Below are 13,009 nucleotides of genomic sequence, written 5' to 3'. Positions count from 1 at the left end.
CAAAACGCTCCCTTTTGCATAAGCCTACGGCATCCTTCAGCGCTCGGAGGTCCCATTTCTTTTTTCTTTATTCCCCTATCCTTTTCTATCTCTACATCTATTTTTCCCTTAAGTGTGTTGGTTCCATCGGAGTCGGTTGCGATCGATCCGGTGTAGGTGTTTTATCGATAGGGCAACACGTTGTGTAGCGCTGCTACTGTTTCAAGTTCCGTAGGAAGGCTGTTGTAACGACACCTCCGTCGAAGGTCTTACTGTATAAGACAGAGTTGGTACCGCCTACTGCGATCGCGATCGCGCTAGTGAAGGTGTTTTTAGCCATCGGGCAACACGTCGGTAGTAGCGGTACTACCCGGTTACGATCCCGTCGGGTAGTGCTGAACAAGCCCCCGTCGAAGACCTTGAATTATACCCAAGGTGTTGAAGACGCTCGTCGAGCATTGGCCTTACAACCCAGCGAACCGCGGTAAAATTCCCGTAGACGAGCCCAACCCGCACTCGCCGAGCACTCAAGTCTTCGCAAGTCTCTACCACCATTATCCTCCCGGGCCGGGTATCTTCCCTTAACCCCCCCGTCGGAGTTGAGCTACCGTGGACCGCAAGCCCACACAAGGGGAAAGGGAGTATCGAACGCTCCGTAGCGCGTGCCATCGGCAGTGGTTGTTGCTGTTGTTGTTTTTGTTCTTTTTGTTTGACCGTCGGACTGTGTTCGCGGCCTGCCAGGCACATTGCACTACAAATTTTTTCGCCGCAAAGAAGGCCTGGAAACGCTTGTGCCAGAACTTTCCCGTCCAGAAGGGAACATATCGCCGCTTGCTTCCTTGTGTTTTCTCGGGAAGTGCACTCGCGATTTACGAGTCAGTGGCAGCAGAGTATTTGGACGCTGACGCGGGGGAGCTCTGGGAAATGCTGGAGGGGAGGTTGTGCAATGCAAGCCACAGGAGATCGTTGCGCCTTCGATTTAATAATATGTCGTGGTGCGAAGCCAAGGAGAGTATAGAATAATTTGCCATCCGTCTGAGGGCATCTGCTCTGGCACTCCCCGCGCAAGTGTCGGATGATGCCATGCTGGACAGGTTCATTCAGGCATTTTCAAGTGGCATGAAGAACCTTGCTCTAGCAATCCCAGGATCCTTCGACGAGGTGACGGCGAGGGTGTCCATGATTACGGGACCTCGCCGGAGGGACGCCTTTCTGTCCAGGAACACGGGGGAGCGCGTGAACGAAACTTGCGAGGGTGAAGATATCCCGGGACACGAGCAGACTGCTCTCGTTCGGGACGAAGACAGAAGGACGCACGACGAAGACCGCTTTTCAAACGTCATTTGCTACCGATGTGGGAAGAAGGGGCATATGGCGGGTGCGTGCCCGACCAAAGGGAAGAAGCTGCAGTCTCCCAAAATGGATGGGTCGGGGAAAGGGGCGGGCGGCGCCTCCAGCCGCGTGGCGCATCAGTCCCGACAGAACTAGCGGCGAGCGGAGGGCTTGGTCACTACCGTTCGGAACGCATCTGTCGATGCGTCGGTAGCAACCCAAGGTCAAAGGAGGATGTGATTGTGCGTGTCGGCGTCGGCACGGATGCGGTCTGGGTGCCACTGGATACCGGAGCCCGCTCGATCTGGGTGGACCGGGGATGGTTTGAGCAGCACGGCGGCACCTGGGAGAAGGAAAATTCGTCGGCATTCGCAGCCGATGGACACGAGATGGAAGTCTGCGGCCAAGGCACACTCAACTTCATGCTGTGGGGAGAGGAATTCACGGAACCTGTGAGAGTATCGTCTAAGCCTCCCTCCGGTGTACTGCTTGGCAGCAGATTCTGGCGACAGCATGGACTTATCCTGAACCTCGCTACTATGCGTGGAAAAATCAGGGTGGATGGACGCTCGGTAAAAGGGAGGGTGTCACACTGCCATGTAGCCCGCTCCGAACTGGAAATGGCCGGCGCCATTAGTGATGCGGACGTAGACGACACTATAAGGGAAATGGATCTTTCTCAGTTCCACGACGACGTGAACATGCAGGAACGGCTTCGGTTAGTGCTATGGGATTGCAGAGAGATTTTCAAAGGCCTTGGACGCATACGTGGAGTGACCCACTTGGTCAAGCTCACCACCGGCGCACAGCCAGTCAGCTGCCCAGTCCGGAGGCGGTCCCCCAAGGAAGAAGACCTGGAAAAGGACGCCATGGAGAAGCTCCTCCGCATGGGAGTAGTTGAGCATGCTCAGTCGCCGTGGGCGGCCTGCAATGTATTCGTACGTCAGAAAGATGGCTCGACGCGGATATCATCAGATTTTAGAGGACTCAATTCGGTAACCGTATCCGACTCATACCCTATGGAGGATGTGAGAGCGACGCTAGACTGGATGGGCACGAAGAGCATCTTCTCTACTTTCGACCTCAAGGACGGGTTTTTCCGAGTTGAGCTCGCGGAAGACTCTCGTGATTTCACGGCGATCCGCACAGTGATCGGATTACTCAGATATGTGAGGTTCCCGCAAGGTCTGAAGCACTCTCCAGCCGTCTTCCAGAGGATAGTCAACGCAATATTGGGGGGGGGGCGAAAGGGGCGCGACGTTTCGGCTTTTATGGACGATATAAGTCTAGGGACATGTAATGCAGAGGTGCATTTGGACTCTCTTCGATCGGTTCTGGACACGTTTCTCAAGGCTGGTGCAAGGCTGAAGCTGAGCAAGTGCAACTTTGGGGTTCAGAAGGTCGAGGTCCTGGGACACAAAATCTCACCAGGCGGCATGACTCCATCCGACATCCACGTGCAGGCGATAAAGGACCTGGCTATGCCCCAGAATGGAGAGGATCTGATGCGTTTCCTCGGGCTGCAAATTACTTTGCTCAGTTCGTGGACCACTTCGCGGAGCTTGCTCGACCACTGTATGCGGTACTGAAGGGCACCGGATTCAACAAACGTAAGAAACCAGGAAGGCGACTAATTATCCCGGATTGGGATAAAAGATGGGGTAAGGACCAGCAACGGGCGTGGATGGAAATCAAGAACGCCCTTAGCTCGCCCGAGCTCCTGGTATCGCCGCGCCGAGGAGCGCCCAAGCGCTTGTTGACCGATGCAAGTGGATACGGCACCGGAGGGGTGTTGCTACAGCAATGCCGCAGCGGGCTATGGCGACCGATCGCGGTCACGAGTCGGAAGCTCACAGACGCGGAGGTAAAATACACTGTGACGGAACGCGACTGTTTGGCAATAGTGCACGGACTTAATAAGTGGAGGTGTTACCTGCATGGGGAGAAGGATCTGGTTATTGAAACGGATCACTTGTCCCTTAAGTGGCTCATGAGCCTGAAGGACCCCCGTGGACGACTTGCACGCTGGATGGTTGACATTCAGGACTACGAATTTTGCGTGCGGTACGTACCTGGATTGAGGATGACTGTACCAGATGTGCTGAGCAGGGACTCGGTGGAGAAACCCTTGTGCCAACGATGTTTCAAGGAGATTGATGTTTCCGCCGCCGATGGAGGTCGTCGTAAGCATGTGAGGGTAGTTGGGGTTTCGAGAACGCTAGGGGAGGTCCTGGTACTGCAGAGCTAAGACAAGCTCAGCAGGAAAGAATGTGAGACACTGTCGCAGCGGATGGAGAAGGGGGGCAAGGTCGTTTCTTTTTGGACGAGGACGGCATCGTGTGCATGCAAGGTCAGGGAGGACCTTGTGCGGTGGTACCAGAATCGATGGTGCCTGCTGTCCTACAGTTCGCGCACGGCTCGCACCTCACTGGACACTACGGCATGAGTCGTACATGCGAGCGTATTCGGAGATCATATTGGTGGCCGGGTTGGCGCCGTGATGTACGCGCGAAGCTGGACGGGTGCGTACCGTGCGCAAGCGCCAAGGTCCCGCGACCGGCGAGGAACGCCCGCATGCACGTTTACCATCCGAAGCGGCGCTTTGCCTAAGTGGCTATAGACGTGCAGACTATTACTCCCAGGATTACTGCAGGAAATGTGAAGGTTTTGGTCGTCGTCGACACGTTTCCACGCTTCACCAAGGCAGTCCCAATCCCAGACGAGCGGGCGCAGACGGTAGCCAAAGCAATCCTGGACGGATGGATGTCTGGTTTTGGACCCATGGAGTGCTTGCTGTCGGACCGTGGCCCAAATTTTATTGGCAAGGTCGTGGAGCGTATGGCGGACCAGCTCGGGGTGAAGCGGGTAGTCACTTCCGCATTCCACCCGCAGGCAAACGGGTGCGTGAAGCGCTTCAACAGGACACTCGTGCAGGATCTGTCGTGCTTTGTGAGCACAGGTCAGGACGACTGGGAGCTCCACGTTTCGCTGGCATGTTTCAGGTACAATTCTGGTGTGAATCGGGCGACTGGAATGAGTCCATATCGTGAAATATTTGGGATAGAGCCATTCATAGCGTGGGGCCGCATGAGGCCAAACTTATTACGGGGGAGCCATATGACTTGCCCAGCCATTTGCCAGACTTGTATGCCGCGCTTCTCTCCCGAGAAATGCGCGAACGGGACGCCTCAGCGAGGCACTATGATAGGAAGGTCTTCGGTGTATATTTAAAGGAGGGAGATCGCATTCTCGTCTGGTCACCAGACTTGGTGAGTCTGGAAAAGAACAAGTTGGCTCGCCCGTGGTTGGGACTCTACGCTGTCAGAAGTATTTTGTCTAGCACTAGCTACCTTTTTGAGTCAGAAGTCGGCGGACGCCCTGCTCGAGCGCACGCAAATAGAATGCGACGGATATTCGCAAATTCACTGGAAACGGGTGATCCTCGGGAAGAGGTATTCCCCGACAGCCTCCGCCTGATCGGAAAGATCCGCGGAGAACGTCTAGGCCGTGACGAAAGCGGACGAGTTGTTAAATGTCTCAAGGTCAAGCTTGGGGGCCGCAGCGCCCCATGCTGGACAAAATCTGAAGACCTCCCACCTGCCGTGCTCAAGGTTTGCGATTCGCAGCAGGAGGGACGCGGATGTGTCCCGGACTCAGATGAGCTGGACGGGGACTGCAGCCCACCTATCGACCCGACGCGAGGCGGGAGCCAGCGCATGTTACACTCGAGACGCAGGCAAGGGGACCGTATTCCGAAATGCCAGAGTAGTGCAAAGAGAAGAGGAAAAGGAACGAATGTCAGGAATGCGCGTGTAAGCCTGGCATTTCGTGCTGCACAGAAAGGGAAGCGCACGCGTTGCGATTCGATCGCGGCGGGGAGAAGACAAGCGGGCGGGGTTTCGTTTGGACGACCTTCGAAGGGAAAGGCGCGCTGTCTCGGTTTGATAGGGGCTCGTAGGGCAGAGATAAGGGTAGAGGGGCAAAGGGATGGGGGGGGGGGGGGGGGGGGGGGTGGATGCTCGAGAGAGAGCCAAGTGGACTCTTGCGCTTCTCGCCGCCTGACCTCCCACCGGAGGGAGGTAAAAGGTTTTCTCGGAAGTGACTGTGGCTCGGGACGAGCCACAGCAGTACTGTACTGTGGGACACCGCCCTGTCTTTAAATAAAGTTAATCCATGGCGAACTGATATTAATGTAGGCCATTCTAATTTCGTACTATGCAATTTTCTCCACTAATTTTTCCCCCAGACTAAATCCTGTTACCGAGTGTAGCTTTTTTTGGGTCTTTGGGTCTCTTTTTATTTTGTCTACATATTAGTTTCCTTTGACATCACCTGTTTCTGCAGCTTCGAACATGCTCTGACAACGATCAAATCTTGGTTGCCACCCAAGGACTCTTGCTTTGGCCATGACCTGGTTTGACTACTTGCTTCCGCTGCACAGCTAACATTTTTCAAGAAGGCTAGCGTATGCAAATTACTTGATTTTGCGCCTACGTAAAATAAAAGCTGAGAGGTATTGAGGAACCAGCTCAGATATCTTTTCTGTCATCAAAAGGCCCAGCGTCTAATTGTAAAGATCATTGGCCAAGTGAGACATCCGACGGATACTCAAAAACCGATGACTCTCGCAACTTACGCGTTGTATGGGACGGGAGTGTAAATAGCACAGTGATAAGGTCAATATAGTCTGGTCTCGCATGGGGTAAACTTCCGTACAAGATGGTAGTTCATGTACCAGAGGAAAAGACTATTGGATTTCGCCTTGCCAATGGTTGCCGATAAATCTCAACAGAGAGAGCAGTTGAGGAGGTTTTATATGAGCTTCAGACCAGGCTCAGTGTTAAATATACTTAAAATGCTGCACATGTACTGTTGCTTCATGATCGACAGAGGCAAAGCGGTGGTGAGCTAGAACTCCCCCAGTCGGGTTGCAAAAGTGCTTGTTTCTGGTGGTTTCCAGTATTTCGATATGTACTAAAAACGACTATGAGGAGAAGAATGCTCTTGTACTGAAAGTGGCAGTTCAGTTGAGTTGGGGTGTACATCTCTACAACTGGACGTTCACAAAATTGTCTTTATAATATCTTCAAGATCCAATCTCAAAGTGCCAAGCCGTCTTCTTGAGGGCTTCGTTCTATCGAATCTGCGTTAACTACCAGGAACAGCTGCTTAAATGACGGCCACCCAAGGCAGTGCATCGACGGAAGTTCTCGAGGGAGACATTCTGCATACATGCGCCTCCTGCGGGACACACTTGGCTTCCGCCGAAGATGTGGTGAGCAAAGGTTTTCAGGGAAAACATGGACGCGCGTACCTGTTCAGTAATGTGTGCGTCTACTGCTACCTTCACTGTGCGTCTATGGTGCTGGGAGGGGTCTGAATACTAACACGTTTCTCCAACTTTTCTGCACAACTTTAATATCAATTTAGCGTGAATATTACTCTTGGAGAACCGGCTGAACGGGAGCTGATGACGGGAACCCATACCATTGTGGAGGTCCGCTGCGTTTCTTGTAAGCAGTACCACGGGTGGAAATACGTGAGTTTTACAGCACTATTACATAGTCTGGGATGCCGTTTGAATTGTCGGCAATCAGCAAGATTTGTTCACACTCTCTAACTTGCTCCTGTGCATCCCCTGTTTGGACACGTAAGATTTCGGCATCGCACCCAAATCAGAGCTACAAAGTGGATAAATTCTTGCTGGTACGTGTAACTGCGTTCACGGCATAGCGAAGGACCAGCGAGTATCGATTATTTGTTGACAAGAATGGCTTCTGCTATCTGTTTCGTAGGAATTGAAAAGCATGAAGAAGGTGGATCAAAGGAAAAGTGAAGCTTAAGACTCGGTGTGGATTCATCCGAACGAGAAAAAAAGATTAGATTACTGTCGGTTACGGGTGCATGATATAACTCTTCTGCACGTCTCTCCGTGGCATTGCAACTTGAATAGATGCTGCCGTAAATTTCCCTTGGGACAGTTAGTTGCATATGTTTTGGTGCAAGAGCAAACAAGTGCGCTTTCCGTCGCGCACATGCCCCTACATTCATGCCAACCAGCAGCCACAGAACTGACCGGATGTTAAGGGCATTAGGATAGGTAGGTTGTAGCGCAGCGGTCGCAGCAAAATGAGCAGGCGGGCAGGGAATTGTCGTGGTGGCCAACAATCACAGGCCGGTCTGCTCTCACGGTCTCAGACTCGCGACGAGAGCTCTGCATTCTGGCTCCAGACAAAAGCGTGATATTCTGCATCGCACCAAAATTGTTATCGATTTCAATTCTTTTTTGGCACACCGCCTCTTTCAGCTACATGTGCACCACCGACCCCACCCCGTCAGATACAAAGAGCAGCAGCACGTGCTGTTCACCATCACAAAATCACTTCACAAGCCCCGACCCCTCGGTGCAACAGCCCATCTGACATCATCTCAACCCCTCCAACCCAACCCCTGCGCCCTCGAACACCACGCCGACGACCCGCAAACAGCTGTGCCGTCCACCCTCTCTCCTGTGGAAGAGAGCGAAGAGCCTATGTCTGACGTGCCACTTAAACCGCGCCCGACCATCATGCCGCTGTCGCGGCGGAGGCGCAAATGGGTTTCACGCGACGTCTCCCACTTTCAACAAGTTGAGCAAGTTGGCGAGGGGACGTATGGGTAAGTTTTTGTCTTGGGCATGCCTCTTGCGGAAGGCACCCTTGCGGCGCACGGAAGAGACATCCACTCTGACGCATTGCTCATTTATTTATGCGCTTCCTATCTCGTTTTCGCAGGCAAGTGTGGAGCGCGAAGGATAAATTCACAAACGAGACCGTCGCACTGAAGCGGGTGCGCATGGACAATGAACGCGAAGGGGTAAGTAGCGTGCGTTCCACCGGACCGCTCCACGTCAAGAAGCGCCGACTGACTGACCCTCGTCTCAACTTGCACTCTCTCTTGTCGCCTAGTTCCCACTGACGGCCATCCGCGAGATCAAGCTCCTAAAAACGCTGCACCACGAAAACATCGTAAACCTGAAAGAAATCGTCACCGGCAAGGGCACGACGAGCACCGATGCCCGCCACGACCCCAAGAAACCAAAAGGCAGTATTTACATGGTATTCGAGTACATGGACCACGACCTCACAGGCCTCATGGATACGCCCACCGTGCGCTTCACGGAAGCCCAGGTCAAATGCTATATGTCGCAGCTCCTGAGCGGCCTGGAATACTGCCACCGCCACGAAGTACTGCACCGCGACATCAAGGGCTCCAATCTGCTTATCGATAACAACGGCAATCTAAAGATCGCCGACTTTGGCCTCGCCCGCTCCTACGGTGAAGCCGGCCGCCGCTACACAAACCACGTCATCACCCTCTGGTACCGTCCACCTGAGCTCCTCCTCGGTGCCAACATGTACGGCCCCAGCGTCGACATGTGGTCCGTCGGCTGCCTCCTCGCCGAGCTCCTGACCCGCAAGCCCCTCTTCCCTGGCAAGGCCGAGGCTGAGCAACTGGACCTCATCTTCCAAGTCATGGGCTCCCCCAACGAAAAAGTATGGCCCGGCTGGCGCGACCTCCCCCAGTCGCGCAACGTCTCCGAGACAATGGTATATCCTTCCAAGCTGGAGCGCGCTTTCAAGAGGCTGGCTGCGCACAGCTCCACATCTGTGTCCCCCACGGTGATCGACCTTCTCACCGACATGCTCCAGCTGGACCCCGCGCGACGCATCAGCGCGACAGACGCACTCAGTCATCGATGGTTCCAGGAGGAGCCTTACGCGTGCCGCAAGGACGAGTTGCCAAAGCATGCGCAGTCGACACACGAATTCCAGGCGAAGAGAAGACGCCAGGCGTCGCATATGGCACGACACAACATGACCTCCCGCGATCGCGAGCGCGCTCAGGAACGCAGCAGGTCGCGTGGCTCCAGTCGAGATTACTCGTTGCACAAGCCGTCCAGCAGTCGATGACGACTCGACACCGCCACGCAAGGAAAAGTAAATCAATCAGCATCAAGGCGTCAGGAATAAGTTGATGCAGGACGTCAACGCAAGCCACGCCTCCTTCAACTATCTTCCCCCTCATCCCCCTACCCCTCGCCATCATATTCGGCATCCTCATCGCTCTCAAATTGGACATATTCCGTGTGCTGCACCGCCCTCGGCACAATGCCAAACGGGCGGCTCTCCTCAAACCACTCCTCGCTCTCCCCCTCGCTGACGGTCTCCGGGGTGCTCGGATAATCAACGCTTTCGCCATCCAAGTCGTCCTCCTCGTCGCACTCCTCTTCGCTGTGCTCCTCGTGAAACACAAACTCGGTTAAATCCTCCGCACGCACGTAGGCCATCTCGCTATCGCTACTTGGATCATCGAATTCCTTCTGCTTTCCCTTTCCCTCTCCCTCTTCGTCTTCCCCAATCACGTCGCCTTCCCGGACATACACGTCCTCCTCATCCACGGTGACCCTCGCCATAGGGATTCCATTACAAAGCATGCCTTCCTCCATGCGGGCGCTCTTCCTCCCCCCTTCCCCCGCCTCCATCCTCCTCTTGACCCCCCTGCGCACGACGTCCGGCCCCACATCGACGATCGTGACGCCGGGCTGCTGCAGCGCCTCGCGGGCACGCTCCGCGGCGAGGCGGCGGAAGCGGATGTGCGGCGCAGAAAGCGAGAGCGCAGAGAACAGCGGGGCCAGAGATGGCGGACGCTTGTGTAACGGCAGCGACACGTGCAACGAGGAGAAGGGCGTGGCGCTGCGGGGACGCTTCAGACGCAGCACGGTCAACGCACGGGGGGGCGCTACTCCGCCAGTGGTTGGGGACATTTTTGCGGGGGTGTGGAGGGCGTGTTGCGGCAGCGGTGTTGAGAGTGGTTGAGGGTGGTGGAGTTGACAAGTTACCCGCCGACGGGGTATCCATCCGTTGGGGTTGAGAGCGAGGTGGAAACTCTATCTCGTTGACGTCCGCATCAGCTGGTACTGTGGCTCTCACTACTGTACGTCGTTGGGCATTACAGAAGACAGTCTCCCCTTGTCTGATGTCAGACGACAAGATCCATTCCCACAAATGTCCACCATCCTCAAACCGGATCACGGATCCGATCCGTCCGCAGTGCAACGTGTACCCGTGTTGATAATTTACACACGTGTCGTAGTGTACACTTGAACACGTGGAGATCACACGAGCTGCAGATTTCTCATCTCCGTTCTCATCCAGTCGTTCATCCATGCAGTACCCAAGGGTACCGTACCTCCCCCCCACAAGTAGGGTTTAGGGGGTTTCCCGCCTCCATCTTCTCTGCCACCGCTCCGTCACTACGTCTTCCTCCTCCCGTCCCAGAGCTCCGCCCTGCATCCTCGCCATCTCGTCCCACCATGGCATTCGTTCCTCCCACCACCGCCTCCACCTTCCTCTCTGGGGCCCCTCTCCCCTCTAAATGCTCTCCCCAGACCCGCCGCGCCCCGGCCCCCGCCCGCGTGCGCATGGCTTTTTCCTCGATCGACATGCCGGAATGCGCCGGCTCCCTTGCTGACGTCGCGGTCTCGACCAAGGCGCAAGTTATCCACATGTGCTACAAGCACGTCTTCGGCAACGCCTATCTGATGGAGTCGGAGCGCGACGGGCTTGCCGTCGCGGAGTCTGACTTCAAGCTGAACAACCTCTCCGTGCGCGAGCTAGTGCGCGCCATGGGCAAGTCCGAGGCCTACCGGAAGCGCTTCTTCGAGCGCTCTGGACCCTACCGTTTCGTTGAGCTGAACTGCAAGCACTTTCTCGGACGGGGCCCCGTGTCCCAGGAGGAGGTGTCCTTCCACGTGCAGAAGCTGATCAACGAGGGCTACGACGCCGAGATCGACTCGTACGTGGACTGCGCGGAGTACGAGCGAAAGTTCGGCATGGACTTTGTGCCGCGCTTCGTGTTCGAGGGCACTTACCAGCGGAACGACAACTTCAACAGGCTCGCCATCATGCGCAAGCACTGGGACGGCTGCTCCACCAGCACGGTGTCGGGCTCGACCGCGCCCGGAAAGCCGATTCCGGCGCAGCTTTGCATGGGGCACGGCGGCTACGTCAACGGCTTCATTGGCGTGATGAAGGGGCTGCCAGCCGGCTTCCGCCCCGAGCCTTCGCGGCCGCCCGTGCCGGGGCCGTTTCCGTCCAATGGGCAGGCGGGCCTCAAGATCAGGATCAAGGTCGCCGAGAATCTGTACCAGGTGTACGAGATGCCGTCCATCACAGCTAAAGTCGAACCCGCGTGGAAGAAAGAACGAGCGGGCGAAAAGAGATGGAACGGCGTCTGGTTTTGAAGGGGGCATGGAATTTAATAGTTTTTTATTTCTTTCTTGATGCTGGGTTTAGAAGGCGGGAAGGTTGGAAGAGCTATCGTACGAGCGTGCAAAAAGAAAAGTAAAATTACGTTGTCCGCAAAGTAAAGGCGTGTTTTTGGTTGCAGAATCCAAAACTGGTGCGTCGCAAAGTAAATTATAAAACTGGAAATCTATCAACCATGAGTTTTTCACAAGCCGTACGTAGCAGGCCTTCTCGATGTCATCATCAACCTGGAAGGTGGTTCAGGTTCAACCCATCCTCACGTGGCTTTTTGTACAGCCGCAACCAGTAAGGCCGGTGACTGAGTTTCTTTGTGCGCGTTAGAGGCAGACGAGGAGTCCATATTTGCCTTTGAAAGAGGTTGGCGGCGTGTGCGTGACGTTGTGTAAAGGGTGCGGTTGGAGGCCGAAGTGCTACAGAGGCTGTCAAAACTCACGTAAAACTTACTTGCAGGTCCTGTGAGTTTTGTATAAAAAAAAGGGCAAATACTTCTGCCAGAAAATTTGATCGAACTCCTAAAAACGCGTGTTTTCCCCACTTTGCGGACAACGTTAACGTTTGTGTTTTTTTGTGTTTTTTTGAAGGGTGGGAGGGGAGGATGGGGGGGGGGGGGGATCAGGGAGAGGGAGAGGGACAGAGTTGCTGGGCGGTTTTGACAAACTGCATGCAACTGGGGCGACGTACGGTACCCTAAGGGTACCCAGGGTACCGTACCCTTGGGTATGGTCTTTTGGAAACACAAAAAAGAGGGGGCTGGTCATGCGCGTCTACTGTTGCGCGTGGGCGAGCCCGTGGTCTGGACTAGGGCGCTGGCGTAGCTGACGCTCGAGTCGGACGTGGTGAGGCATTTGGAGCTTTGCTCATATCTGACAAAGCGGATGGAAAAGTTGTGGCCCGAGTGCTTAGAGCAGTAGGACAGGGCGGTAAGCAGCAAACCGATGGGATGCTTCCCGCAGATGGTGTTGTCCGTGCGGGTCTGGTAATTGCAAAACGCCGAATGGCTGCCGCTCTCAATCGCGTCCATACCGTCCCGATCCAGGCGCTGGATGCCCTGCCAGATGAACTCGCTGCGCCTATCCACAGTGGTGTACCTGAAGCGGGTACCCCAGTGACAAAAATCGCTCGAAATGACAAAGAACGACTCGCCATCGCCCAGCCAGGTTGAAAACAGGCGCCCAAAACTGCGCTCCTTCTCCTCACTCAGGCTGCCGACGACAACGGGCACGACCTTGACGTGCACGTCGCGGAAGACATGGCGCACGTACGGCAGGTGCATCTCGATCGAGTGCTCCGCCGCGTCCATATCGCTACTCATCCTCACAAACCTCGCGTCCGCATCCGAGTTATCCAGCAGCCCATCCGCGACCTGGCGATCCACAGGCAAGTCGCCC

At 55.1% G+C, this 13,009-nt stretch overlaps 6 protein-coding genes; 4 read left to right on the top strand and 2 right to left on the bottom strand.

Annotated features, from left to right (window-relative positions):
- Nucleotides 1-6,333: 6,333 nt before the first annotated feature.
- Nucleotides 6,334-7,587, top strand: CHC_T00001790001 (hypothetical protein). XM_005712705.1 is given in 6 exon segments: nt 6,334-6,484; nt 6,485-6,639; nt 6,742-6,850; nt 6,967-7,017; nt 7,107-7,154; nt 7,155-7,587. 4 exon segments carry the CDS (start codon nt 6,485-6,487, stop codon nt 7,152-7,154), a joined length of 363 nt encoding a protein of 120 aa, XP_005712762.1. The 5' UTR covers nt 6,334-6,484; the 3' UTR covers nt 7,155-7,587.
- A 256-nt stretch (nt 7,588-7,843) lies between these two features.
- CHC_T00008618001 (Cyclin-dependent kinase C-1, CDKC-1) lies at nt 7,844-9,756 on the top strand. Its single transcript, XM_005712704.1, has 5 exons — nt 7,844-7,968; nt 8,085-8,166; nt 8,259-8,885; nt 8,922-9,247; nt 9,558-9,756. The coding sequence occupies exons 1-5, from the start codon at nt 7,844-7,846 to the stop codon at nt 9,754-9,756; spliced, it is 1,359 nt and encodes a 452-aa protein (XP_005712761.1).
- A 20-nt stretch (nt 9,757-9,776) lies between these two features.
- CHC_T00001789001 (hypothetical protein) lies at nt 9,777-10,520 on the bottom strand. The gene has a single exon (XM_005712703.1). It carries the CDS (start codon nt 10,518-10,520, stop codon nt 9,777-9,779), a length of 744 nt encoding a protein of 247 aa, XP_005712760.1.
- Nucleotides 10,521-10,774: 254 nt separating this feature from the next.
- On the top strand, nt 10,775-11,744 carry CHC_T00001788001 (hypothetical protein). XM_005712702.1 is given in 2 exon segments: nt 10,775-11,596; nt 11,597-11,744. The coding sequence occupies 1 exon segment, from the start codon at nt 10,775-10,777 to the stop codon at nt 11,594-11,596; it is 822 nt and encodes a 273-aa protein (XP_005712759.1). The 3' UTR covers nt 11,597-11,744.
- Nucleotides 11,745-11,796: 52 nt separating this feature from the next.
- On the top strand, nt 11,797-11,910 carry CHC_T00001787001 (hypothetical protein). Its single transcript, XM_005712701.1, has one exon. The coding sequence runs from the start codon at nt 11,797-11,799 to the stop codon at nt 11,908-11,910; it is 114 nt and encodes a 37-aa protein (XP_005712758.1).
- A 465-nt stretch (nt 11,911-12,375) lies between these two features.
- CHC_T00001786001 (hypothetical protein) lies at nt 12,376-12,933 on the bottom strand. Its single transcript, XM_005712700.1, has one exon. It carries the CDS (start codon nt 12,931-12,933, stop codon nt 12,376-12,378), a length of 558 nt encoding a protein of 185 aa, XP_005712757.1.
- Between the last annotated feature and the right edge of the window lie 76 nt (nt 12,934-13,009).

The sequence above is a fragment of the Chondrus crispus genome, genomic scaffold, assembly GCF_000350225.1.
Source record: "Chondrus crispus Stackhouse genomic scaffold, scaffold_113, whole genome shotgun sequence".
In the NCBI taxonomy this organism is placed as follows: domain Eukaryota; phylum Rhodophyta; class Florideophyceae; order Gigartinales; family Gigartinaceae; genus Chondrus; species Chondrus crispus.
Note: the sequence above shows the minus strand (reverse complement) of the source record. Positions and strands in the feature narration are given on the sequence as shown.

Excerpts from the sequence above, each read along its gene's own strand:
- CHC_T00001790001 (XM_005712705.1), top strand. The coding sequence starts at position 6,485 with ATGACGGCCACCCAAGGCAGTGCATCGACGGAAGTTCTCGAGGGAGAC. Across the intron at positions 6,640-6,741 it reads GCGTACCTGTTCAGTAATGT|CGTGAATATTACTCTTGGAG; the intron begins GTGCGTCTACTG and ends ATATCAATTTAG. Across the intron at positions 6,851-6,966 it reads AGTACCACGGGTGGAAATAC|ATTTCGGCATCGCACCCAAA; the intron begins GTGAGTTTTACA and ends TGGACACGTAAG.
- CHC_T00008618001 (XM_005712704.1), top strand. The coding sequence starts at position 7,844 with ATGTCTGACGTGCCACTTAAACCGCGCCCGACCATCATGCCGCTGTCG. Across the intron at positions 8,167-8,258 it reads TGGACAATGAACGCGAAGGG|TTCCCACTGACGGCCATCCG; the intron begins GTAAGTAGCGTG and ends CTTGTCGCCTAG. Across the intron at positions 9,248-9,557 it reads GATTACTCGTTGCACAAGCC|TCGTCCTCCTCGTCGCACTC; the intron begins GTCCAGCAGTCG and ends TCGCCATCCAAG.
- CHC_T00001789001 (XM_005712703.1), bottom strand. The coding sequence starts at position 10,520 with ATGGATGAACGACTGGATGAGAACGGAGATGAGAAATCTGCAGCTCGT.
- CHC_T00001788001 (XM_005712702.1), top strand. The coding sequence starts at position 10,775 with ATGGCTTTTTCCTCGATCGACATGCCGGAATGCGCCGGCTCCCTTGCT.
- CHC_T00001787001 (XM_005712701.1), top strand. The coding sequence starts at position 11,797 with ATGAGTTTTTCACAAGCCGTACGTAGCAGGCCTTCTCGATGTCATCAT.
- CHC_T00001786001 (XM_005712700.1), bottom strand. The coding sequence starts at position 12,933 with ATGAGTAGCGATATGGACGCGGCGGAGCACTCGATCGAGATGCACCTG.